This window comes from Eleutherodactylus coqui, chromosome 1 (genome assembly GCF_035609145.1).
Source record: "Eleutherodactylus coqui strain aEleCoq1 chromosome 1, aEleCoq1.hap1, whole genome shotgun sequence".
Classification (NCBI taxonomy): Eukaryota; Metazoa; Chordata; class Amphibia; order Anura; family Eleutherodactylidae; genus Eleutherodactylus; species Eleutherodactylus coqui.
In genome coordinates, this window is record NC_089837.1 from 288770857 (window position 1) to 288797595 (window position 26739).

The 26739-nt window shown below is 45.0% G+C and overlaps 2 protein-coding genes across 5 annotated transcripts; one reads left to right on the top strand and one right to left on the bottom strand.

Annotated features, from left to right (window-relative positions):
- Positions 1-215: 215 nt before the first annotated feature.
- On the top strand, positions 216-19759 carry TAF12 (TATA-box binding protein associated factor 12). 4 transcript variants are annotated; one of them, XM_066572705.1, is made up of 7 exons: positions 216-223; positions 1181-1259; positions 6991-7248; positions 10256-10333; positions 12252-12366; positions 17144-17232; positions 19476-19759. In XM_066572705.1, exons 2-7 carry the CDS (start codon positions 1191-1193, stop codon positions 19509-19511), a joined length of 645 nt encoding a protein of 214 aa, XP_066428802.1. In that variant the 5' UTR covers positions 216-223; positions 1181-1190; the 3' UTR covers positions 19512-19759. The 4 variants fall into 4 exon arrangements, with proteins under 4 accessions (XP_066428802.1, XP_066428804.1, XP_066428801.1 ...); XM_066572704.1 differs by lacking the exon at positions 216-223 and adding an exon at positions 367-384; XM_066572707.1 differs by lacking the exons at positions 216-223; positions 1181-1259 and adding an exon at positions 332-384.
- Positions 19749-24912, bottom strand: RAB42 (RAB42, member RAS oncogene family). Its single transcript, XM_066572708.1, has 2 exons — positions 24602-24912; positions 19749-20245 (listed from the first exon to the last, which is right to left on the bottom strand). Exons 1-2 carry the CDS (start codon positions 24814-24816, stop codon positions 19843-19845), a joined length of 618 nt encoding a protein of 205 aa, XP_066428805.1. The 5' UTR covers positions 24817-24912; the 3' UTR covers positions 19749-19842.
- Between the last annotated feature and the right edge of the window lie 1827 nt (positions 24913-26739).

Sequence of the window (26739 nt, forward strand, 5' to 3'; positions counted from 1 at the left end):
GAATATTATTATTATTATATGTTGTCACTGAACATTCATCTTATTGAGTGTGGAGTGTGTTCTTATAAATGTGTAATTCTATTGAAAAGATGTTACTGCCGCTATACTAATATATGCAAATAAGGGAGCATCATGGGAAACTTGTTTGTGACGCTCACGGGGCGGGAGCGTAGGGTTACGTATTTTGGTCTGGCGTTTGTTATTGGCTGGCGGTAATAACAAGGTACCAACGCGAATGAAGTGGTCAGTATTGGCTACATGTTAGAAAATCATGGTGTGTATAAAGTTATTGAAGGAAGAAGGCATTTTTTATTTGGTAGCTACCGCGCATGTGCGGGGGAGCGAGCGGGTGACGTACTTCCGGTTAGTGAGAAAGCGGACTAGGTGAGAAGGCGCTGTGCGGTGTTGTTTTGTTAGTCCGCCTGTCTGGCGCTCATGGTGGGTGATGGGCTCGCAGTGCCGCCGCGCTCTCCACAGCTGCCACAGGAATAAAGTTGCGCTTATATTCACGTAGTTGGATGATTGATGGAAAGGGACAGAAGGGAAGCGAGAGCTCGGAGTGCGGCGGCGGCAGTAGTGCGGGACGCCAGGGGCTGCTCTCCGCAGGCAGCAGCTGCTGGCGTTCCATCAACCAACAGGGGGAGGAAACTGGAATGCAGGCTGTTGCTACCTGTTAGCAGCCCGGAGAGTATGGAGTCGTCACCCGGCCACCCGATGCTGCTGGAGCAATAGATGGACCATACGGTTCCAGGCAGCCATGTGTGCTCCTCCGTCTGCCGCCTGTGATGTGCTGCTGGGAGATGGGAGCTGTAGTGATACGGAGTAACCCCGGCTGGCCGTGTGAACAGCCCTTCACAAGCAGCGGTGGGGGAGGGGCCGGTGCCCCGGGTGGTGGTCTGCACCATGGGGTCCAGTGTGATGACCATCTGCCAGCCGCTCGCCTCTTGTGGTGCAGCATCCGCCGTTTGTAACTTAATAGCGAAAGAACGTGACACAAGTGTTGTCCTGCAAGCAGCGGTCCGGGGAACGGCGGCCACAAGCCATGTAGCTTGCTGTATAACTAACCCCGTGTGTTCCTACCGGCGCAGCGCTCAGAACGCACCCCTCACCCTCCCCGCGGGGCTGCAGAGGCCCCAACGCACCGTCCCTTGTACCCCACTTATGCTGTTGTTGTCCACAGGCCGGTGACCATGACGTGTGTGCTCAGCGGTCCCACCGCCGTGTGCGATGTCATTACCGAGCTAGATGCTCAGCTGGCTGTAAGTAAGAGGTGTGAGCATGGCCGCCGTGTCGTCCCAGCGGGATCTATTAACCACCGCACTGCTGTCCTGTGTTTACTAAAATCATTCAGGGCTCATTCCCACTAGTGCGATTCCACCACATATTAGAGGTGCACCCGCGGATTACATGGTGCGTGGAGTCAATGAAGGTACATTGATCCCCTCACATTAGTGTGTATGTGTATATACATCATGCTCTATTGCCCCGTGTATCACTCATGGGCAGCCCTATTGTTCCCTATGGGCGTCCGTATGCATCAACCGCTATGAGACACGGGAATTAAAAATAAGCCAGCTTGCCGGCTGCGGGAGATACAATGTCCTGCGCAGGGCACAATTGCTGCCATATGCCACGATAGCTGGCTCCCATGGCAGTAAAATGCTATATGATGCTTAGTCTGTGGGAATGAGCCCTTACTCCAACAGAAGACACGAGCCGGAGAAGTGGATACAAAGTACCAGAACCCCTCCCTTGTACAGCACAGGCAGTGCTGCTCGCCCCGCTCACATCATCAGTCTGTCCGACTTCAGCAGTCCATGCAGTTACCTCAGATTTGCGTGTGAAGTTCCCACGGCTCGGCGCAGCAGTCTCAGCGTCCGTGACCAGGGTTGGCATGTCATATCTTTATGTTCCACAACACAGATTTCAGATATGGTGGAATAATCTGCGCTGCCGATTCCAATTGCTCTTGATTTGATGGGTAAATGAGGTGGATTTCTCTGTACAATCCGCGTGACCGAGGCCTAAATCTTTGTGCTTCAGGGTCGCTTCACCCTCATTTCACGACTTCTAAAAGTTCCATGTTGGATCCGTAGAAATGATGGCAGCGAAGAAACCCCACCGTGCTACGGACGTGCAGTCATGTCCTCTCTAGGCCCCCACTTTACTCTTCCTGGCAGCACCCGCAGATGCCACTAGTCCATCATGTGAGTGACTTCACAAGGAGATTCACGTTTCACTCATTTGTGAGAAAGTCCTAATAGATCTTTGTGGGAGATTTTGTGGGCTCTTGTACGTTCAGGCAGTTGTGAGCAGCAGACGCTGCAATGAGACCGGCAGCCTGCAGGAGGCGCTCTTCTAGGGGGAGTCTCAGATTTCTTATAGAAATTCACCGCTTCATCTGCAGAAACCAGACCGTCCACATGTGTAGAAATCTCCACAACAAACCTGTCTGCGGTCAGGAACACATGACCGGATTTCCGTTTTTGTGTCCCAGTCTGACCCAAACTCTTAGCCCCAGAGGAATATGATTCCCATGGAGCTGAGCACCGGATTTTGGGTCAGACTGGGATGCAAAAACAAAGTGAAAATCCGGTCATGTGTTCCCAGCCCACGTGAATATACGCTTAACCTTTGCACTGCCAAGGACATATGTGATACATCTTGCTAGACTAGAAGGGTTAAAGCTTAGATCTTGGCTTCCAAGTAATACCGGCTGTGATATTCGGGGGGCGCTGCACTTATTTGGAGTTGGGAAGCAGCATGAAAAGTTTGGCTTTACTTGTTTGTGTGTTTGTAAGTCTTCCTTCACATCTGTGTTGTACATTCGGTCTTCATGTTGTGTTATAGGAACAGTAACACAAATCCTGTCTTGTCTGAGGTCTTGTGCTAGATCTGCATCAATCTCGGGGGTACAGGTGAACATGGCCTAAAGAGGGGGAGGAGGTGCAAGTGACATCCGAGGGGGAGGATACAGAACATTCTCTTTATCCCCAGTAATCGTGTTTGTCCCCTTGACATGTTTAGGGTGAGTTCACACAGTTGTGTAGGTTTCTGAATTTTGGGAAGTTCTGCAACAAAGAACTATAGAGCAGTGTTCCCCAACTCCAGTCCTCAGGGACCGCCAACAGGTCATGTTTTCAGGATGTCCTCAGTGTTGCACAGGTGATGTAATTATTGCTGGTGCCTCAGACATTGCCACAGGTGTTCTTACCCTGTTGGGGTCCCTGAGGACTGGAGTTGGGGACCCCTGCTATAGAGCGTTAGTTACAATAAATCCCATTCATACAACGTTTAATACCTGTTGTGGATTGTAGGCATGTTGGCTATCTTCCAGTCCGCAGCGCCGTCTGCCGTGTAATGAGTGACATCTGTAACTCAGTGCTTGGATTTTTATGCGGATTTCCTTCAGGAAACATCACGCAGTGTGTGAGCTCACATTTGGGGGTGGGGGGTTTTGTTTTTTCCTACCGAAGGGATAAGAACACAAGCAGTTTTGTATATAATGACCCCTGCTGTAAACCGAACCCTGCACACCTAATCATCCCCCAAACCTGTACAAGATAACAGGGGAGTCTGTGACCCAACTGTTTCCTGGCATGTGGTAGCTGGAGATGTTTGGTCTGCCCCGTTCTGGTGACTGGGTGATGGTGTGTGCATGCAGACACAAGCCACGTGTGTGAACACTTCAGATTTTGATCGTATATTTTGGGAGCTGCTTGTATGTTTCAGACTCTTGAATCGGCCTTTGGGGTATAATATGTTTTTTGTTTTAAATCCATTTTTTTTTTGTATTTGGCAAAATGAAAGATGTTCTAGCAGCAATAGGGTTAAAGTAACAATACGTCAGTTCTTTGGGCTGCATTTTGGGGATCAAGCTGAAGGGAATTGAGTCTTCTACAACAGTGTTCCCCAACTCCAGTCCTCAGGGACCGCCAACAGGTCATGTTTTCAGGATTTCCCTAGTATTGCACAGGTGATGTAATTATTGTCAGTGCCTCAGACATTGCCACAGGGGTTCTTACCATAGGATATCCTGAAAACGTGATCTGTTGGTGGTCCCTGAGGACTGGAGTTGGGGACCCCTGTTCTACAAGATACTAGGGCAGATGATCCTGTGATGTGACGGTTGGTGAGAAATCTGTCCTTGTTGTTAGACAGATCCTTTACCCAATGTATCTTTTAACCATGAGAAACTTGTTATTGAAAATACAAAACATGTAACCACCCCCAACCTGCTCCTTCCACGCAGCTGGGAATCTAAATCCACTCAAAATCCAGGTCCAAAGGTGTCTCTAGGACTAGATCACATATTCGATGTATACTGGCCAGACCAGGAATATCCAGTAGACTCCATACATTTGCCTGTTAGGCTAATTTCATACCTGCGAATCGCGCTCACCAACATGTGATTTCCCTACGGATGTGAGTTGTTTTTTTTCTAATATCAAAACCACCTCGCATCACTTCAGGAAAGTAGTAATCCGCCGCCGTGGCAGAGCATCGTGGTGTGTCTCCCATTGTTTTTAATGGGAGACATTGCATCACACTCACAGGCATCTAGCACATGGTGCAATGCTGCCATTGGCCCCATTGAAAAGAATGGGCGATGTGAGAGTACACCCAAAATAGGACGTGCCACAATTTGTTTCCCGCATTGCTAATATTCATGCGTCTTGCCGTGCGCAAATCTCAGACGATTTTTTTTGGCTGTATGACAATGGCCTTACGTAGAGTGGGTTTCTCACAGTAGAATACAAGAACTGTCCAGTCCCACAGTCACATTGAAGAAGTGGTCATGTGTGTTGTGACTTTGCAGCATTCACAGTTTGACCTGTGTAAAGGGAATATGTTATTAGAAAATGAATAGAGATGAGCGAACGTGCTCGGCCACGCCCCTTTTTCGCCCGAATACCGCGATTTTCGAGTACTTCACTACTCGGGTGAAAAGTACTCGGGTGCGCCGGGGGGCGGGGAGAGGCGTGGGGGGTGGCAGCGGGGAACAGGGGGGAGCCCTCTCCCCACCACTCCCCGCTGCAACCCCCCGCGCCGCCACGGCGACCCCCGAATTTTTTCGCCCGAGTACGGAAGTACTCGAAAATCGCGGTATTCGGGCGAAAAAGGGGCGTGGCCGAGCACGTTCGCTCATCTCTAAAAATGAACTACCTTTTAAATCAAATTTTTATGTTCACTCTTTCCCTGCCAAGGAAGTATCTCATACATCCTTGCACGGAGGTATTTTGGTAACCAAAAATTTATAAGAGGTCTTTGCTACTAATTGCTCGATTTTTAAGATGCAATGCCATTAGATGTGTGATCTTGGACTTCTTGGCTTTAAAACAAGATTAGGATTGCAGCTTTAGTTGTAATCTATCTGGAGATAGAGCAATTTGAAGTGTTTCCCCCTAATGACTGAGCCACCAGACCTTCTAACACTGGGAGTCTAGGTTCACGTCTGACTATGGACAGTATCTGCATGGAGGTTGCATATGCTCAATATTTTTTTCTCCCTCAATCATGGTAGCTCAGTCATTAGGAGGTGTAGGTTCAAATCTGACATCTGTATTGTTTTTATGTTCTTTGTTTTATTCTTCTTGCTCTTCTATTTCTCTGGCAATAAAAGAACAATGGTGTTTGCTCAGTTATCAGCACTGCTGCCTTGCTGTGCTGGAGCTTCAAGTCTGACCAAGGGTGATGTCCTTGATGAGATTTGAAAGTAAGACCCCCAGCATTGTAAGGCAACAGGGCAGTACACGGCTAAAACTGGAAAAGAATGGATTGTCTTTATTTCATCCGCCTCCCATTGAGTACAATGCAGTAAAAAAAGATCCATCTGTATTCCGTTTTTTCCGAAACTGGAAACAAAAGCGCAGCGGTCTGTATTTTTTATCCAGTGTAAAAAAATGGAATGGAGACAGAAACTGATTGAAACTGAAGACCTTCTGCTTCAGTACACTTCTATGGGCTTGAAAATGAGAACCTTGGCGGATCAGCAAAAGGCTAGTGTGAAAAGGCTGACTTCATACGGACATTACATTTAATGGGGCTAATTAGATTAGTTTTTGTGAAAAACACATGTGAAAAAAATTGCTGCCTGACCTATTCTGGTCTGTTTTCATGGATGAGAATAGCCCATACAATGCCATGATATCTGTGAACATCACATAGCATCCATGCACCATTCGATGGTTTTTTACCACATGGGTAAGGGAGGTTTCACATCTGCACTGGGCATTCCGCCTTCCTCTTCCATTCGGGGAGCAGGAAATCCCTGCAGCCCAATGGTTCAGACTCTGGCTGAGACCGAACAGCACCAGACCGACGCTATAATTGGGTCTGTCTGCTGTCTGTCCAGCTAGCCGACTTTTGGATGGAAGAAAAAGCGCTGCATTCAATTTTCAGCCACATCTGTGATGGAACCTCCGGCCAGGTGTTGTGCTGCAGATGGGAAACCGGCCTAAAGGTACCTTTACATTGATTGGCTGTCACATGAATAATCGCTCAGACGAGCAGTTATGAGCGACTGTCAGCCTGTGAGTTAAACCAGAAGGCGCGACCTGTGTAAACAGGAGTTTGCAGTGAATGGAGGCTGACAGTTGGGAGAGATCTCTGGCCCGCTCCGCTTCTACTCGCCTATCGCTCCTGTGTAAAAGCACATCAGCCATAGTAGCTGGGACGGCTATCGGGCACTTATGCGCCTAATAGTTATACTATATGAAGGTGCCTTAAGTCTGCTCTGTATGCATTATCGTCTTGATTTGAATCTCTGTGCAATTTGTGCAATTTTTACTAACAATCACTAATTAATGTGGAGTTGCCTGAAGGTGGTTGCATATATGAATCCTAAATGAACGATCTAGTCCCTGACATGTAACCCTGCGTTATACCAGTTAGGCTACTTGCCTTGTACAAGATTTGTTAATTGTACATGGAGCCATTCTTTTTGTGGAAAGTCCATATAACTGTTCTTGTCCTTTAATCACATCCTAGCTTCTTGGGCCTGGGCCCCATACCCTAAAGCAACGTGCAGACATATCCCGACTGGCTGAGCTCAGAGGGAAGGCGCTCCAGATTATGAACCAATTCGGAGCATCCACGCTCATCAACCTGTCCAGCTTCTCCTCTCCCACCACCATGTCTGCCTCCGCCACCGTGAAGCAGGAGCCAACCATGGCTAACAGTACTCCAGGTAATAAAGTAGCTGGAACAGCAGCAGGAGGAGGACGTGCAAGTCCAGATGCCAGCCAGGTCAGTCCATATTCCCTTCATATCCCTTAAATCTGCTTTCTTTGACGTATTTTCTCGTCGCTGCCTTAAATTGTGTTACATTAAAGGGGTGGTCTCGCGAAACCAAGTGGGGTTATACACTTCTGTATGGCCATATTAATGCACTTTGTAATATACATCGTGCATTAAATATGAGCCATACAGAAGTTATTCCACTTACCTGCTCCGTTGCTAGCGTCCTCGTCTCCATGGTTCCGTCTAAATTCGCTGGCAGCTTGCTTTTTTAGACGCGCTTGCGCAGTCCGGTCTTCTCCTTTCAGCACGAGCCGCTTCAGTGTGCTCCCCGCTACAGCTCTTCTGCGCATGCGCAGACGAGCTGTCACTGCTCGGGAGCGCGCTGGAGCGGCCATTCTGTACCATCCTCTGTTAGAGGAAGGTGCAGAGCCGCCTAGCTGTCCGGAGAAGCCGCCCAGCTGTCCTGCCATCCAGGTAAGTGATGGGGGGGGGGGGGGGGGGGGCTGTCGCTGCGCCGGGGGGGGGGGGGGGCTGCCGCTGCGATGGGGGGGCTGTCGCTAGGCCGGGGGGGGCTGTCGCTAGGCCGGGGGAACTAGCGCTGGGCCAGGGGGGTAAGTGATGGGTCGGGGGTGATGTTCACTGACAGGTGAAGGCCCCGGAGCCTAGCGCTGGGCCCCGGAGCCTAGCGCTGGGCCCCGGAGCCTAGCGCTGGGCCCCGGAGCCTAGCGCTGGGCCCCGGAGCCTAGCGCTGGGCCCCGGAGCCTAGCGCTGGGCCCCGGAGCCTAGCGCTGGGCCCCGGAGCCTAGCGCTGGGCCCCGGAGCCTAGCGCTGGGCCCCGGAGCCTAGCGCTGGGCCCCGGAGCCTAGCGCTGGGCTCCGGGGCCTTCACCTGGGCTGAGGGTCTAGCGCTGGGGAGCCGGGAGCGTAGCGCTGGTTACCTGCTGCCTGGCGGTGGGTGACTGGTCGGCGGCTGCGGGGCGTCTGGTCGGCGGCTGCGGGGCGTCTGGTCGGCGGCTGCGGGGCGTCTGGTCGGCGGCTGCGGGGCGTCTGGTCGGCGGCTGCGGGGCGTCTGGTCGGCGGCTGCGGGGCGTCTGGTCGGCGGCTGCGGGGCGTCTGGTCGGCGGCTGCGGGGCGTCCGGTTGCCATGGAGACACAGCTGGCAGCGTCTCGGGAGCGCGCACGTCGGGCTGCAGCGAGCGACGGGGAAAGAGCCGGCGGCCATCTTGGGGAAACTTTTATAAGTTGCTGAAACGCTGGAACGGTAAGTACAAACCAGCTAGGAAAGTCATTTACAGGGGTAATTAGTAATGTATGTTTAATTAGGGGGACTGGGCAAAAAAAAAAAATCACTGCTTCCTCGAGACATCTCCTTTAACAACACTGTTCCAGTTCCATGAGTCCTGCTGAAAGAACAGAATGCTTGTTAATGGTGTGCTGCCAAGAGGGCTGTTCTGGAGCTGTCACCGCTTCCTCTGAAATATGGCATCTGCTCCTCTCATCCACCTAATAGGCCTATTTTGTAATTGTGACATCAGCATTGATAGCAGAATAACACAAAGTCCTGTGCTGATCTCCAGTCAGCTGCAGCCGCAGTCGTTGCCGCCAATATCATGTTCGGGTTTAATCCCAGGCATGCTAACAGGAACGAGCTGTGCTGCATTACGTGCCCCCCATCCCACGGTCTCGGAGCAGCGCAAAACACATCTTACTTACATTTTAAGACAGATTTCTGACAGCAGCCATTTTAATTTTACAGCAGTGATTACTCCCTAGACAAAACAAGCATAAGTTAAATAATTAAAGGTAATTAGTAGTTTATATTGACATTATTTTTTCCATTTTCTAGAGGGTCCCTTTAATGCATATTTACAGTCTGTATGAGGAGTTGTTAATCACTTACAGGAATTTTCCAGGACTATAATATTGATGACCTATCCTCAGACTTTAGCGTTCCGGGTCCCTGTCATTTAGATAATTACGGCCTGTGATATCACATACATCAGCCACATGACCTTGGAACAGCTCCGTCTCATTTAAGTGGATATGAGCTGCAGTACCAGTCAGAGCCGCTATACAATGTACAGCACTGTGCCTGGTATGGATTGAAATGACAGCGGCACTCAACCAAGCGGCACTGTTATTTCAATCAGCTGAACGGCGGGAGTCTTGAGAAGTGGAACCCCATCGGTCAACTATTGACGACCTGTCCTGAGGATCGATCATCAATAATGTAGTGCTGGGAAAACCCCTCTAATGACTGCTGTACTGTCTTTTTTTTACGGTGGCTGTTCGGGGGGGTTCTTCTGAGCCGCTGTTTTTCTATGGCATCAGTTCAGAAAAGGCAGCGTGTGCCGGGCTTCCTCTAGTCCTGAAGCCATGCTTTTGTTAGACGTTTTGGGCTCCAGCGCAGTGGTCGGAGACTCACTACATCCACCAGAGCCAATAAAATGACACATTTGATGCATTGCGTCTACTTTTCGTACATAAATGGCTCCCTGGCAGATGTTGTGGGCCAACTAATCATCTTATGGCCTCATTCCCACTTGTGTGAAGTCCACCGGAACTACCGGCGCCAGACGGACTCTGTTGATTACAAGGAGGTCGGCCTGGCTTCCGGCATTGCTGCTGCAGTTCTCTTCTGTTTGGAGCCTCCAGTGTGTAATCGGCATGAAATCCCAGAGTCTCATGAACAGATCATAATCCCAGCTGCTAATACTTTTGTTGTGTGCGGTTTTATTATTTTAGTTACTCCTTTATATAGCGCACACATATTCCGCAGTACTGTACATGACTTGACCTGGGGGTTTTGTCCCCATCGGGGCTCACAATCTAAATTCACCTATTAGTATTTTGGGTTGTATCATTTTTATATAGAGACTTGAATACCCATGAACAGTGTTTGAGGGCAAAGTGTTTCCAGAATGAGTGAGTTAGGACATAACTGCTCTATTTACCCCAAAATGAATATGCAGATTTTCTTAGAATTCTTATCTTATTTTTTGTTTCCTGTTAAGGTTCTAACCAAAAAGAAGCTTCATGATTTGGTGAGAGAAGTGGATCCAAACGAACAATTAGATGAGGATGTGGAAGAGGTGCGGCAAAGGAATTTAACAAATACTGAGAATCTGGTTGGGGGTCATTTCACACACAGCATCTTTTGGAAAAACACCACTACTTTTTTATATTTTTTTTTAACATTTGTACTTCTTTAGATTTTACAGTAAATGGAATAAGCAGAAAGTAGAACACAGTATGAAGGTGAACATCATCATAGTGAACATATGAAGACTTAAACTTTGCGCAGAGCCGACCAAAAATCTGGGCAAATGATACAAGACTTTGAAACTTTGTGTCAGAGGCCCTACTACAGAGAGATTAGAAGCCTATTATTTTGGGAAAGTAGGGAGTAGTCTACTCATGGGGTTCAGACTCTCAGAAATTTCTGATGGCGGTCCATGATAATAGATGTTAACTTCTCATTAGGCAAGTAACAATTTAACCGCCATTTTACCTCAGAAAAGTCCAAGGAAGCCTATCACCATGATTAGGCAATGACCTGTTTGGCAGCAAAAAAAGATCAATTGCTGAGAGTTTGAAGAAATATTAGCAATTTGCTTAATCAAGAGGGCTTCCCATGGGTTTTTCCCGTATATTACATGCTGTTAGTGACTAGATGAGGAACTAGACTCTAATCCAAAATCTCTGCATGCGAGGGCAGGACCACCAAGTATGAAGCATGTCGCCAGGGGATTGACAATCAGGGAAGCAATTTAGGGGACACCCCATAGGACACTACTGAAGTTTTTGATGTACCTTTGTTTGAAGCACAGCCAGAAGTGGGTCCAGCGGGAAGGAGAAGTAGAAGTCCTTCCTTTGTTTTCTCAAGATACTTTGAGTTGTCTAAAGCCTTTTTACACATATACAATTTGTTCAATAAAATGAGTTTTTAAAAAAAGTCCACCCTTTATATTTCCCATTCCTCTGGCTTACTTCTGATAAAAAAATAAAACAAAAAAAAGTATGAAAAACTGACACTAAAGTTGCAAAATTTTGAAAATAAAACAAAACACTATGTGAAGCCACCTTTAGGCAATGTTCACATGTAGCACTTGGATTTTACCTCATTTAAAGAGGCAAAATCAACTGCAGCATAAATGGATAGTCTGTGAATTTTAAATCTGCACTGCAGGTCAATTCTGTTTGAGATTTTTATTTTTTTTCCGGCACCATGTGGATGACTTGTACAGTAAGTTATGGTGATTTTTTTTGAAACTTTTATGCCAAGTGTAAACATAACCTTAATTTTCAGTACACTTGGAGGGAAATTTACAGAGACTAGCATTCGTGGGCTGGATTCACACGAACGTATATCAGCTCGGTTTTCACGCCGAGCCGATATACGTCGTCCTCATCTGCAGGGGGGGGGAGGAGGAGGATGGAAGAGCCAGGAGCAGGAACTGAGCTCCCACTCCCTCTCTGCCTTCTCTCCGCCCCTCTGCACTATTTGCAATGGGGAGAGCCGGGATGGGGGCGGGGCTAATTCTCAGAACTTAACCCCGCCTCCTTTCATTGCAAATGGTGGAGAGCGGGCGGGAGCTCAGTTCCTGCTTTTGACTCTTCCATCCTCTCCCCCCCCCTCCCTGCAGATGAGGATGACATATATCGGCTCGGCGTGAAAACCGAGCCGATATACGTTCGTGTGAATCCACCCTAAATGTGCACGTCTTAATCAGGTGAGTACATCTCTGCTTGTATGTGGGCCAGAAATTCTGATATGCGCGATAATTTCTGCAACTTTCTTGCAGAAATTCTAGTAAATCTGCAGTTCTGTGGAAACCTCACGATCTTTTCTTTTTACTTTTTAAAAGTGCTGAGAGAAGTATAAGAGAAGTCATGTATTTTTGTGCAAAAATGACATTTCCCAGAATTTTTAACCCCACAAAAGTGGCACAAATGTTTTGACAAATTCCCCCGTTTTGTGTTTTATAAAACTATTTTGTTTTGCTACAGATGCTCCTTCAAATCGCAGATGATTTCATTGAGAGCGTGGTTTCTGCAGCCTGCCAGCTGGCCCGACACCGTAAATCCAACACACTTGAAGTTAAAGACGTTCAGCTGCATCTAGGTATATATTGCTCCCTTATTTCGGGGTTCCAGCTTTTTTTTTTTTTTTTAAAGTTCCAATTTAACCAGTAAGGCTACTTTCACACATGCGTTGTTTGCAGTGTTTAATGCTGGGTTTTCAGTGCAGCATTAAACGCTGGCAAACGCTACCATTGATTTTAATGGGGCTTCTCAGACACGTGCTAAAACACAGTGCTTTTCAAGCGAGGTGTAAAATGCGATGCTTTGCCCATCGAAATGAATGGGGTGCGTTTTTAGCTCTGTTGAAAACGTAGAATGTGGTTACTGCATTTTTTTAGTTCTGGCATTATCAGCTTGCTTGGCTGCGTTTTGGAACTGTACTGAAAACTGTTGTCAAAAACGCATGTCAACGCAGCTGAAAATGCAGTAAACGCTGCGTTAAAAAAGGTAGCGCTTTACAAGCACATGTGTGAGAGTGGCCTAAGAGAAACTGAGAAAGTCATCCTTTATGTGCACGTATTTGTAAGAAAACCTATAGTGAGAGGAAGATAACTTCAGAGTGTAGAAGCTGTCTTACTTTTCACAGTAACCATTCTAAGTACATTTACTCTGATCTTATTTATAGTAGAATAGTTAGGCTGAAAAAAAGATATGTCCATCTCGTTCAGCCTGTTATCCTGCAGTGTTGATCCAGAGGAAGGTAATAACCCCCATGACTTCATCATTTAAGGGAAAAAAACATTACTTCCCAACTCCAATCTGGCAATCAGAATAATCCCTGGATAAACAATCCTTCTAAAGTAATTGGTGAATATAACATGCGATATTGTTGCACTGAAGAAAGGCATCCAGGCCCCTCTCGAACTCTTTTAGTGAGTTCTCAATCACCCTGTCCTCAGGCAGAGAGTTCCATAGTCTTACTGCTCTTACAGTAAAGAACCCCCTTCTAGGTCTTTCCTCTAGATGTAGAGGATGCCCCCTTGTTACAGTCACAGTCCTGGATATAAACAGATCATGGGAGAGATCCTTGTATTGTCCCCTCATGTATTTATACATAGTTATCAGGTTGCCCCTCAGACATCTTTTTTCTAAACTAACCCCAATGTTGATAGCCTCTCTGGGTATTGTAGTCCGCCTATTCCATTTATTACTTTAGTTGCCAGTCTTTGAACCTACTCAACCTGGGTTATGGTCTCCTTGAGTGCTAGTATAATGATTTATTTCTTTATCTTAATCCTTTCATGTGGGGGCTCAGCAGCCAAGTGTGCTCCATGCCTGGTGGTTGTCAGCTGTTTAATACAGGAGGTAGCTCCAACTGCAAATATTTAACTGTTTAGGTGCTGCAGACAATGCTGAACACTGTGTCTAAGCAGCTAGCTTGGGGGGGGGGGGGGGGGCGGCTCCTTCAAGTGCCGTATTGGCCTCCCCTACCCCATACAATTGCAGGGAACCAGGCGTTTGCCATGGCCGCCGTTGACCAAGTGAAGGCTTCCAGGGCTTGGATTTCAGCCTATTAAGGACTTGATAGACTGCTGTTAAAGTACAGTATACTGCAATACAGGCGTATTGCACTTTATTGTGCAAGCAATCAGATGATTGCAAGTTCAGGTTCCCTAGTGGGACTTAATTTTACAATTTTTTTTTATTTTTACTTTTCGTATACTTTTTAAAAAGGTTATTTACCTTAATATCAGAATATCAAGTTATCCCATGCCCACAAGATAGGGAATAACTTGATGATTCGGGGGGATGTCTCACTGTTGAAACCCACACAAAACTGGAAAACAGGACTCTCCTATGACTGCAGGGTTTGCTTCTCCATTCACTCTGAATGGAGCGCTGGCTGAGTTTGTGTGGTCAGCACTCCAGTCATTTTTAATGGGAGTGATGGAAATACTAGTGCGAGTGTGCCGGTTGGGTATTCAGCAGTCCCATAAAAGTGAATGGAGGACTATTGTGCTTGCTCAACCAGCAGGGGGTGCAGTAACCTCATAGTGAGGAGAATAGGGGAAACAGGACCGCAAAATTGGCATTGCTGTAATCATACTGGCTCGCAGGAAAAAATGAACATATCCTTTATACTGCCCTGTGCATCATGCCGTAAAAACAACCTCCACCCACCCCACCAAAAATGTAGTGCCTCTTAATGTTTCACCCCACTTAAGAGGGGGAAAAAAAGTAATCTTTTTCAATATGGTAAATTGAATAGTAACACTGAAAGAAAAAAACGTGTCTGCAAAAAAGCAAGCCCTCATATGGCTATGTCAATGCAAAATAAAAAAGTTAGGGATCTTGAAAGGTGGGGATGAGAAAAAAAAAAAATTTCAGCTCTTTTAAGGGATTAAAGTACGTTCTCGGAGTGATGGCCAACATGAAAAAATGGTTTTCATAGAACAGATTTTCTTTGAACAACCTAAAGTTAAATTAAACTCATTTTAACCCGTTAAGGGGCTGTATTCTGCAGCCCTGTCTTTTGATGGTGGTGTATTAAAAGCCTGGTGCGGGTGCTTGGCTGTCGGACGATGGCTGGGCACTTGCTCTAACACCGGTGACCACCAAAGAAACGTCTGCATGTAAAAGGCTCCAAACAATCCAATAGGTAGACTAGCACTCAGAGGTTTCTTAAAAATTCAGTAAATCCTTTATCCCTTAGCACAAAAAAGCTGCGAGGTTTCGACCCAAATTGAGTCTTTTTCAAGCATGCAGCACAATCTAACGTGACGTGTGTGTGTGTGTGTGTGTGTGTGTGTGTGTATATATATAAAAAACATACACCAATGGAGAACACATACAGAGCCCCCCCCCCCCCCCCCAATCATGCTATTGGATCTGGAGCTTGCAGATTGGACCCCCACCTTCCAGATGTAATAATATACAGGTGTGCAGTAGACCTCTCTCTGAATGTGTGTGGCGCCATTATGCAGCATCTCGATATTACAATTGTGCACGCGTCAGCAACAGCCAATCACGGCGATGCCAATAACAGTGCTCACATCATGGGATTCACTGCGCATGCGCAGAAGTTCAAAATCTCAAGAGATTACGCGCAGCGGTGTTCCGTCTCCATATTACAAATGTGCATGCGCCGGCACCAGCCAATCACAGCAATGCCAATTCCAGTGCTCACATTAAAGAAACCACTGCACATGCGCAGAAATTCAAGATCGCACGAGATCTTGCACTATGCTATAGCATCTCAGCTACTTTCAGATAATATCCCAAATTACGCAGAGCACACCACTTTGTCACAGCACAAGAAACAATAAACTATAACCCTATATTGTTGTAAAAGCTATGTCACTGATTGCAAACAATCTGTACAGCGCATGCGCCAACCCTACATACCACGAGAACGAAATATAACCTGATCAGATAGCCTCCCTGTTATGCCAGTGAGATAAATGCATATGCACAAAAATGAGGGATCATAATCCCCAGTGCATAGATAGTCCTAGGAAAGCCTGCAAATAAAGCTTTTGCCATATCATCTCAAACCCCTAATTGTCTCATGGACTGACCTATCCCTATAAAGGGAGGGGAGGGAAAGGAGGCCATGAAAAACCTCATTGGGAATACCAAGCAAATGTGGGGAAAGGACATAAATCAATATGGTCCAACAATACAGATATGAGCGTGTTTAAGCGAAAAGTGGAATAAAAAGCAATCAAAATGATATATGTTCCCAAAAATTGAATAAATAAAGACTAGAGTTCATTCTACAAAAAACAAGCCCTTATAGAGCTCCGTCTACGGAGAGGGAAAAATGCTATGGCTCTTGGAATACGGCAACACAAAGGCAAATCCTTCTTTTTTTGTGTACAAAACATTATAAACTTGTTGCCAGAATCGTGCTGACCCCGAGAATAATATCACATTATTTATTTTGCACACAACACCATAAAAATTAAATTAAAAAAGGCAGAATTTTTTTCACTAATCCCCCTAAAAAAAATTAACAAAAGTTATACAGTACACTATATGTACCCATGATGCCATTAAAAAATACAACTTTTCTTGCAAAAAAGACAGCCCTCCTATGGCTATGCCAACAGAAAAATAAAGTTATGGCTCCTGGAATGTGATGATTAAAAACAAAAAAAATAAATAAAAATTAGTTGGTCATTAAAGGGGTTGTCTCGAGGCAACAAGTGGGGTTATACACTTCTGTATGGCCATATTAATGCACTTTGTAATATACATCGTTATACTTACCTGCTCCGTTGCTAGCGTCCCCATTCGCCATGGATCCGTCTAATTTTGATTTCTTCTTGCTTTTTTAGACGCGCTTGCGCTGTGCGGTCTTCTCCCCTTCTGCTCGGTCCAGGCACGAGCGGCGTTCTGGCTCCGCCCCCTTCTAAGCGTCATCGCGTAGCTCCGCCCCGTCACGTGTGCCGAATCCAGCCAATCAGGAGGCTGGAATCGGCAATGGAACGCACAGAGCCCATGGTGCACCATGGGAGAAGACCCGCGGTGCACCATGGGAGAAAACCGCAGTGCATCCCTGGGAAAGCACCGGCGGCCATCTTGGGAGAAGATTTTTTAAAGTCCTTATTTCGTCGGATCGGTAAGTAGCAAGCGGCTTAAAAACCGCTTTACTTTGCTATTTTATGCCAGGGGGGTGACAGGGGGAATGGGGTAAGGTAAAATTTTGAGGTTTGCCGCGAGACAACCCCTTTAAGGCGCAAACGGGATTTGTGACTGAGGGGGTGAAAACACAAGCTGGAGATGTATTTGGGCACTTTTGCTCATAATTTAATGAAATGAGAACCTGTTTTGTAATGCAGAACATGACACTAACACATTCCCTTCCATCTCAGAGAGACAGTGGAATATGTGGATTCCTGGGTTTGGATCAGAAGAGATCAGACCATATAAAAAGGCGTGTACAACTGAGGCTCATAAACAGGTAACTGATTGTGTTTACACACCTGGATTTATAACCAGACACATCTTAGGCCTCCCTCACACAGGCATTTTTTTAAAGTGTTCAGCACTGCGTTTTCAGCACGGCACTAAACGCTGTACAAGGCTCTCATTCATTTCAATGGGGTTGCTGACTCAAGGCTGAAAATGTAGTGTCTTCAACACTGCACTTTGACATCGTTGCATGTTTGGCCGTTTTCAGCCCTGTGTTGCTCATTAAAATGAATGGGCAGCAGTTTCAGTGTTGGCGCCATGCTTTTGGCAGCGTTAAACGCCCTAACTACACTGCCCAAGTAAAGAAAAAAAAAACTATCCTTACAGGTGATGTCGCTCTCCCCGGCAGCCCTCTCAGGACTTGTCAGCTGGCAGGGGAACTTTTGTAGTGACAGGGATTGAAAATCCCCGCCTCCAGTGAGAGATTGCTCTGATTGGCTGTCTGGTGAGTGACAGCCAGCTGAGCCAATCAGAACCAGCGCTGGATGCGTCCAATCAGAGCCATTCATTCATTGAATTGCTGTGATTGAACGCATGCAACGCTGGCTCTGATAGGCCTCTTGCAGACGGCCGGGTCAGATCCCGCTGCGAGAATTCTCGCAGCGGGATGCAGACCCGTGCCCCTGCAGACACGGGAAGTCTGTAAAATGATGATTGGGAATAGGAAACTAAGTTCAAAATAACAAAGAAAAAAGAATTGTTTGCTAATTTGCCGTTGGTGTAAGGCTTTCTTATGTCATATAATACATTTTGTGTACTTTGCCAGATTTAAGGGTTGGTATCCTGTCTGAGCCCCACCAAAGTAATGCTATATATATATTATTTTTTTTATTTACACGTCAATAAAAAGAAAGGTCAATTATCTACAATGGTTGGTCTGCTTTCAGCATCACCATAATTCTTTCTTTCCTATGGCAATACTTTTTTTATTTTTTAAAGGAGTTTACGAGGCAAAAACTATTGACAGACATGGAAGTGTAATAGCAGCTTCAGCTTCCTTTGATGTCAATGAGGATGAAACTAGCTAGGACACTTCTGCACAAACGGCCGGCTGATTTATTGGGGGTTCCCAGAGCGGCAGGTCATCGGGCAATTAGCTACTTAAGACCTGAGGGCAGATTATCAATAGTTTTTGCGTGGGAAAACCCCTTTAAGTGTAAATTCACATGTAGTGGATAATGCTGCACATTTTCTATCTGGATTTAAGGGGAGAATATTGGCAGTGTTACTACAGTAGCAGCAAAGCGGACGAGATTTTAACAAATGTTTTACACCCCGTATAAAAAAAATCTGTTTGGAAATTGATTTGTGGTGTGCATTTTAAATTTCCAGCATGTCTCTTTTTTTCTGTTGATTTCACCCATTGCATCACGGATTTTGCCTCAAGTTCTGTGGCGAATCTGCTATGTAATATGCAGCCTTTCCCATAAATTTATAGACCATATTCCATATATCAATAGTAAAAGTGAATGAGATTTTCTAATACATCGTATTATACCTCTTCGCTCCTAAACTGTTCACTCATTATGAATTCACTGATCAAATCTGTCTCCAGAGAGGTTATGGTTTTTCAGCTTCCATGAGAGATCAGATTAGTTTTTTCATAGAAATCTATTTGGAGGGAGCAGGAGACTAGCTGCAAGCTCATCTCCGATACAATGCATACAGAGGAAACTGGAAACTGTGCCTCCCTATCTCTTAGTAGTACACCGTCATAAGCTGCAGCAACATGAAGACCATTATTGTACTGAGCAGTATAGTGAATCCAGCACTGGGTGAAATAGAAAACTTACTAGAACTGCATGTAATCTAATCTCTTAGTGAAAGCAAAAGGCCATATCCTCTCTGGAGATGGATTTTATCAGAGTGAGTAAGCAGTTAGGGAAGCAGAGGGATACTAGCTGGATGAGCTGAGAGCTAGGCTTTTTTCTCTAATGCGATACGTTGCAAAGTTTATCTTCACTTGTATTCTTCATTTAATTGATGGAAAGTTATGCTTTAGATGGAGCGAAGTTACAGTAGGAGACAGAGTCTATGGAGAAGTGTCGCACTGTTTCCGGAACAAAGCAACTATGATTTCTTAAGAGCCCTTTAAGATCTTTGTAGTGAAAATGAATTCTAAATTTTGCGCAATGTGAATATATCATTAAACTAATACGGCCTTGATATTTTATGTGGCCATTCAATGCAGCCTATCAATAGATTGCTTCATGTTTTCCTCATCTCCTACAGAGAATGGCTTTAATAAAGAAGACACAGAAGAAGTAGACTACCCGGCGACACTACCTACACTCCCAGTTTGACTCATTCATCCTGCAGGAACTAGTGCAGGCTACACCTCTTCAGAGAAGAGCCTAATTTTGGAGAAGAATCCACACATCTAGTAATGTGGACTAGGCTTTATATTAGTCCCACATTACAAAACCCTCTGGCAGGGAATATGTTAAACTGTCATTACCTTTTGTATATATAAAAACAGGAGCTTGTTTGATTAAAAATTATTAATGTTATTCTGACAGGTCTTTGTCTTGCTTTTATTACGAGAGAAGATCTTAAGGCGTTTTGTGTTTCTCATCTGCCACAGACTTCACTTGTGTTTTCAACATGTACATAGAATTCTCTTGTGTGGGGTTTCCTCTTCTACGCCGCAGCCCCCACAGCTGTGCTCCACCGGGGCTTGTTTCTCCTGTCTCAAAGCACTCAGCAGTTCTCTGCACAGAAGGGATAGTGCTGCAGAAATATTGCTGCCTGTTTTTGCAGAAGTCTCTAGGTATGGTGCTGTTATGGAGTTGGCCAAACTCTGTGCCTCTTCCCGAGCTACACTTCTCTTCCCACGCATATCACTCTTAGTTCCAAGTAGTAAGTAAAGAAGAGGGTGAGGCTGCGCTCGTTCTGTTACCTCCTGGTACCAGTTTTGGATGCTTTCAAAAGTTTTACGTGCAGTGAGGTCAAACAAAAGAATAACACAGGCAGCATTTCTGTAATAGGAGCGAGTCACTGCCCTAGGAACAAGAAAGGGAAGGATTACTGGAGAGCACAGTATTATGGCATACATTCTGCTCCTCTAATGTCTGCATATAGTGTGCTGCTATTCCTGAACTTACAGCTGTTTTTAATATAAATGCTTTGCTCATTCCACTTGTTTGATTCTTAATACCCTTAAAGGGATTGTCCCATGGGGCATATTGTTTCTAGTTAAATTCAGCCCATAATTATAAACATTTGTTATATTTACACTTATTACAAAATGTTTCTATCCCGATATTTCAGATCTGAGGTTAGAATAGCGCCACCTGCTATCTCTATCCTTGCTGTGTCTGGTCCACCTCAGTAAATGTTCCAAGGTGGTCACACTACTCAGTGTTGCTTCTCTGCTTCTCATTGCTGCCTAGTGACTTGTTTGTGCAGAGCTGATGCAGAATATGAGCCTCCAGGAACAGCCAGTACAGTCTTGAAATTTTGTGGGAGGAGGTAACACTTATGTGCATCCCCCAGCCTCTTTGTTTGAGAGAAGAAATCTAGCACAATGGCTCTCAACATCACAACATCGAGTTATTTAATTCTGAGACCACTTAATGCTGAGATCACTGTGGGGGTCACTTAATAATGAGGTCACTGTGGGGGGTCACTATTACTACTGGGGCCGGTATAGGGAAAACTATTACTATTGGGGTCACTTTGGAGGTCACCATTGCTACTGGGGGCGATATAGGGGACACGATTACTACTAAGGCCACTGTACAGGTCACTATTACAACTGGGGCCTATATAGGGGACATTATTATTACTCAGGCCACTGTGGCCTGAGCAAACCGGGCTCAGGCCACCTTGAATAGACCAGTAGTAGAGGATCGTCTGATTGCCTACTAAACATGAGCAGCTCCAACTGTCATTCATTGTCCATCATCCAGAGACAGGTGGCATCATTGTTGCAGGCCTCTTGCGTCAGAACAATTTCCAGGCAGTTGACTGAAGGACATTTGGCCTCATGGCACCCATTACATGGACTGCTTTTAACACTCACTGTGGCTTCCATTTGCAGTAATGTCATGAACTATGAAACCATTGCTACAGACTGGAACTGGCTTGTCTTCCGCAATGAATCCAGGTTTAAGGTCCATTTACACAGGGCCCGACACTCGTCCTTGTGTTTCCTCGCTCCTGTGCTGGTACACGGGAGCTAGCAGAGCTGACTCACTCAGAGCAGCCAGCAGCGGGTGGGGCAGTGCAGGAGATTTCTCTCCTCTCGCTCCCCCGCCCCTCTCTATTGACATAACACACTGACCGTTCACTACTGAACGATCAGCTCATCGGCTATCATTTATGCTGCATAAACGATGGATGATGAGTTCATTGCTCATCGTTCAGTGTAAATAGTGGCTCTTCAGTACTGAATGGAGAGGGGCGGGGGAGCGAAAGGAGAGAAATCTCTTGCACTGCCCTGCCCCCCCCTGCTGGCCACTCTGTGAGTAAGCCAGCAATACTAGCTTCCGTGTGTATGCGGGGACGAGTGTCGGGCATCATTTGCCCGACATTCGTCTAGTGTAAATGGACCTTTTAGTTTAGCCACTGACAGACGTTTTTGTATCTGGAGACCTAGGGGTGAGCACTTCAATCCTGCCTTTGCTGCTTCTCCCGCCACCCACCCCCCCTCCTCACCCTTCTCCCTGCTGGTGTGATGGTCTGGGGGTCCATCACATACAACAATCGGTCACCCCTAGTAGTTGTACCAGAGATGATGACAGCTCAGTGATATGTTCAGGACATCCTGCAGCCACATGTGTTCCTCTTATGGCGGCTTCCTAGAGGCATTTTCCAGGATAATGGTCTGCCACCCACACAAGGGGGTCACAGGAATGTTTCCACAACATTGTCACACTTACATGACCTGCCACCTCACCAGATTTATTGCCAATAGAACATGTTTGGGACCATCTGCATTTTTTATGTTTTTGTAGTATTTTTGGAATCAGGGCTTTTTTGTTCACCCAAAATGCAGCATGCTCTGCGTATTGTGTTTTTCCCTATGAGCTTTTCTGTAGTACTCCAGAAACACCAGAAGAAAATGTATAGAATTATATGAAATAAAAAGCACCACCAAAAACACTTGTAGACTTGTAAAAAACAAAAAGACTTGTTTAAAAGTGTAGATAAAAATTGTGTGTGGTAGAAGACCTAAATCACAATTTCTGGTTCCAAAGACTCGTCTTATGTGCATGATATTAAAGCTATACTTACATCTATAATCTATTGTACTAAATGTAGTTTATTGTCTGGTTTTGACAATGTCCCCATCAGGTAGTATAAGGAGCATTCCTATGATAATAAAAACACTGGAATGCTCAGGGACCTTCCACACAGGTCTGGATATTCTGCAACAGTGTTGGGTAATATGCCCTCCTGTGGAATATTCAGCACCAAAATCTGCACTGCTAACGTCCAGATTTTGATGCGGAATTGAAAATGGTAAAATACCTCTGGCAATTCTGCATTAAAATCCACAATTAGCCGTACAGTATTCAAGGGTGACCTATTCCATTGTGGAATATTCTGTTCCGTGTGAAAGGACCTATACTGAGTGAAAAGGGAGAATCTATAGCCAGTTTTACACAACAGGACTGCTTCACTAATATCTACATTTTAACCTCCAAACCAGAGCCAGGCAGTTCCCAGGGAATTTCACTAACTAATACTTTAGACAGGGGCAAATATCATTATCACTCTGTTGCCTTCTAGTAAAATTCTTCAGTTGCACAGAGCCACCATACAGTACACCAGATTTCAGATAAAACCTGTTATCTTGAACATGCTGTCCATGCTGCAGGCATCATGTAATAGAGCAGGAGGAGCTGAGCGGACTGATATATAGTTTTATGGGGAAACATTCAGTATAACTTGTGTTTTATTACTTTATATCTCTGCACATTCTGTGCTGAACAGTCCAATGGGCGGTCCTATCAGTAACTGACAGCTATCTGTGTATGACTGTACATACAGGGGTAGCGGTCAATCACTGTTACAACCTAATGGACCTCTATTCTCAATCTCATGATGCATGCAGTTTGGACAGAATTTTCAATGTGACATGTTCCTTTTGATTGCATTTGACCATGACACATCAGATTTGACTGCCCTTAAAATGGGTTGTATGAGATTAGAAAATAGGGTCAGCTGGGTAACTGCAACTTTGCCTTTGATTTAGGGAAGAGACCACCTTTTTGAGAGTTTAAAAAATTACACTGAAATTATGCATTATGCAATATTGCACTGGAACCTAGTGCGGACAGAAATTACTTACAACCACCACAAAAATTCAGCATTGTTAATTTTTTCTTTTTTTAGTAATTGTGATATGATAGGTGCATGACATTGTATGTACCTGTCAAGCTTCCCACAGAAATATATTATAGATACAACATTGTTTTTATGCTTGTGCTATTATTGACCCCAATATGAGTATATATCTCTTAAAAGTGTAAAGACCCATTTACACGCAAAGAATCTTTCAAATGATTGAAAGATTAACAGTTTTAGTGATCATTTTGCATAAAGTGTTAATAGACACTAATGTCAGTTAACACTTTATAAGCTTAATTTGCATGTAAAAGGGCCACCTGGAGCAATTTGCAGAGCACAGCATGTGGTCTGAGCTTTGCATAAGCTCCTTCGTTCTCGCGCGGGTTGTCAGCAGAATACAATGTAATCTCCGACTTTCATGGAGAACACAGTGAGCGGTCCCTGTTCTCTCTGGCTGAACAATGGATTTTAAGCTCACCTTAAAATCATAACTCGGCTGAAAAGTAAACAATGGCAGCGTCTACACACAACGATGATAGCTCATCTGTTGTTTGACCAAATTCTGAGTGATAATCGTTGCTGGTAAATGGGCCTTAAGTCTCACTTCTAATGTAGGCCTGCTGGTTCCTGTTCTTTCTTTACAAAACCTTCAGATTAAGAATCTGCATTCTGTGTAAGAATTCTTGGGACAGAAAACATTCACTATAATAGGTATTACATAAAATCCATCAATAGTTTGCTAGATGAGTCTTTAATTGGTCACAAACTTTGCTTTAAATCTTCATTGATGACCAACACATTTCCATGAACAGAACATTATTTCAGCCTTACATACTATGTCCATTTAGTTCAGCCTATTTTTGCAGCACAAATATTATTGTGATTAAATCATTAACAATTATTAGCTTTATGCGCCAGCAGGTAGTGTTTAGAAAATATAATACAAACTGCTATATGTATGCCTTTATAGTATAAAGGACATACGGTATATAGAGCACAATCTAGAAAAATATATTGCAACATGTTTTATTATTCTATCAGTCAATGTGGTAATATCTCACCGGTAACGCTCCTGGCCAGCTGTGTCCCAGAACTGCAGCCTGACTTTAACTCCAGCTTCAGGTTCTTCTATTCGAGAGCAGAAATCTACACCAACAGTGGGCACAGTGGAGTCTATAAACTCTTCCTCTGTGTATCTCCTTAGGAGAGAAGTCTTGCCCACACCAGAGTCCCCCAGTAGCAGCACCCGAAACTGAAAGTCCCATGCACATGCCATCCTAGCCAGGAATGCCCCAAACCTCAAGAAATTACGCTGTCTAGATCTTTCATGTTTATTTTCTCTTTTCTTCCTCCCTCCCTCTCCCTCTTTCTGTAGCTGTTCACATATTTTCAAGTTTCTACTTGCCGATAATATTCCTTTGTCTGTTATAGCCAAGTCCAGACAGGGGGCCAGGTGGAACATGTTTACCACTCCTTGTACTCATACGTGTTTAAGTGCAAATGAAAACAGTCGCACATGTCGAAATGCAGAACTTTCTACTTCAGCAGGAAGGCAACATGATTCAGAAATGTGTAAATGTTTTATTATAGTTTGTCTATGCTTAATTCCAATTTCAGGAACCCTATTCTAATGTGCTGCAAACAGCAACGTAAAGCACTCACCCAATATCATGGTTTCAAAAATGACCCATTTTCTTTCAAAGCTGTAGTCTTCTTTAAAATTGTTTTCTGCTCATCGCTAGGGGAACTGACCATCTCTGCTATGGAGCGAAGATAGCACTGTGCAGGAGCTGGCTAACTGTATGATTTGCTGTGTGGCCTGTATCTCTGGAGCACATGTGTAATAGCTCCCGGCCTGGCTAGCAGCTTCCACAACGCTGCTGTTCCTTTGCAGAGAAGGGCTTCTGAGCAGAATAAAGATAGTACATAAAAACCCTTAGGCTGAAGTGGAATGAGAAGTTGCAGTGCTTCCTTTTTCGTTCTCCATACTTTATGAATCCACTTCTGGCTTTGGCTAATAATAAAAAAAAGCACACATCAAAAATGGTATGTATGATTCCAGTTTTCAATAGGCTCTGCTGGTTCAAAACATGTTTTTCTTCAATGGTGACTTAGCCTTTTCCCTACTAAGGATGTATGTGACTTTAAATTGCTAAAGCATTAGAGTTTAGATCTTAGTGTCATATTAATACCCAGAATCTAGATTTCATACAGTTCTGGCTCAATATTTTCAGTGCAATATACAGGGCACAACATTCATTTGAAGTTGAAGAACAGCAAGAAAAGTTTTGATTTGTGTGCATAAAACTGTCTACACATTAAATGTGCTTCGACAGGACCATTTAATGTGAGTGGCGGCCTCCCAACTCTATATCCACCAATATCTGCAGTAGGGGGAAAGATCAGGTAGTTGAACTACAAGTTCCCTGATCCTTTTGCTCTCAGGAAGACACGCTAGCACATGAGGTGTTGGGCAGCCGCTTACTCCCCTTTCCATATTCAGCACACAAGCCTGCTCAGCCAATCCAACTATACACGAAGGTGGTGGTGGTAGTGTAACCCCCCTGCCCAATATCAATCAGAAAAGACATGTGCCCTCTGTCACATTTTCAGATTTGGGGAGGGAGGATTCTTTTCCTACTAAACAGGTGAGAAGATGTGTAACCAGCCATACCCTGATCAGGACATTTGTTGACTCTATGACTCAAATGTTTTCTGGGATCTGCATGATAAAGATTTTCTTTGGCTACAGCATTCACTTCCGGCAATTATGTGAAGTTATATGGAGACAGTCATAAGTGACAGGCATAAATTCTGTACATCTTGAACTTTTAAGTCTCTCCAGCTCTGCTTGGGTCAAACTTTCCGCTACAATGTTTATACATTTATTACAAAATGTTACAAATTGATTCAAAATTGCATGAAGGCACTCATGGCTGTAAAATGCTGAGTAGAATATTCACAACGTGTTTCAGTGTCTTTCATTAAAGGGGTTGTCCCGTGCCGAAACGGGTTGTTTTTTTTTTCAATAGCCCCCCTGTTCGGCGCAAGACAAACCCGATGCAGGGGTTTAAAGAAAAAAACGGATAGTACTTACCCGAATCCCCGCGCTCCGGTGACTTCTTACTTACCTTGCGAAGATGGCCGCCGGGATCTTCACCCTCGGTGGACCGCAGGTCTTCTGTGCGGTCCATTGCCG

Excerpts from the sequence above, each read along its gene's own strand:
- TAF12 (XM_066572705.1), top strand. The coding sequence starts at position 1,191 with ATGACGTGTGTGCTCAGCGGTCCCACCGCCGTGTGCGATGTCATTACC. Across the intron at positions 12,367-17,143 it reads AGACGTTCAGCTGCATCTAG|AGAGACAGTGGAATATGTGG; the intron begins GTATATATTGCT and ends CTTCCATCTCAG. Across the intron at positions 17,233-19,475 it reads CAACTGAGGCTCATAAACAG|AGAATGGCTTTAATAAAGAA; the intron begins GTAACTGATTGT and ends CATCTCCTACAG.
- RAB42 (XM_066572708.1), bottom strand. The coding sequence starts at position 24,816 with ATGGCATGTGCATGGGACTTTCAGTTTCGGGTGCTGCTACTGGGGGAC. Across the intron at positions 20,246-24,601 it reads GCTGGCCAGGAGCGTTACCG|GGCAGTGACTCGCTCCTATT; the intron begins GTGAGATATTAC and ends TCTTGTTCCTAG.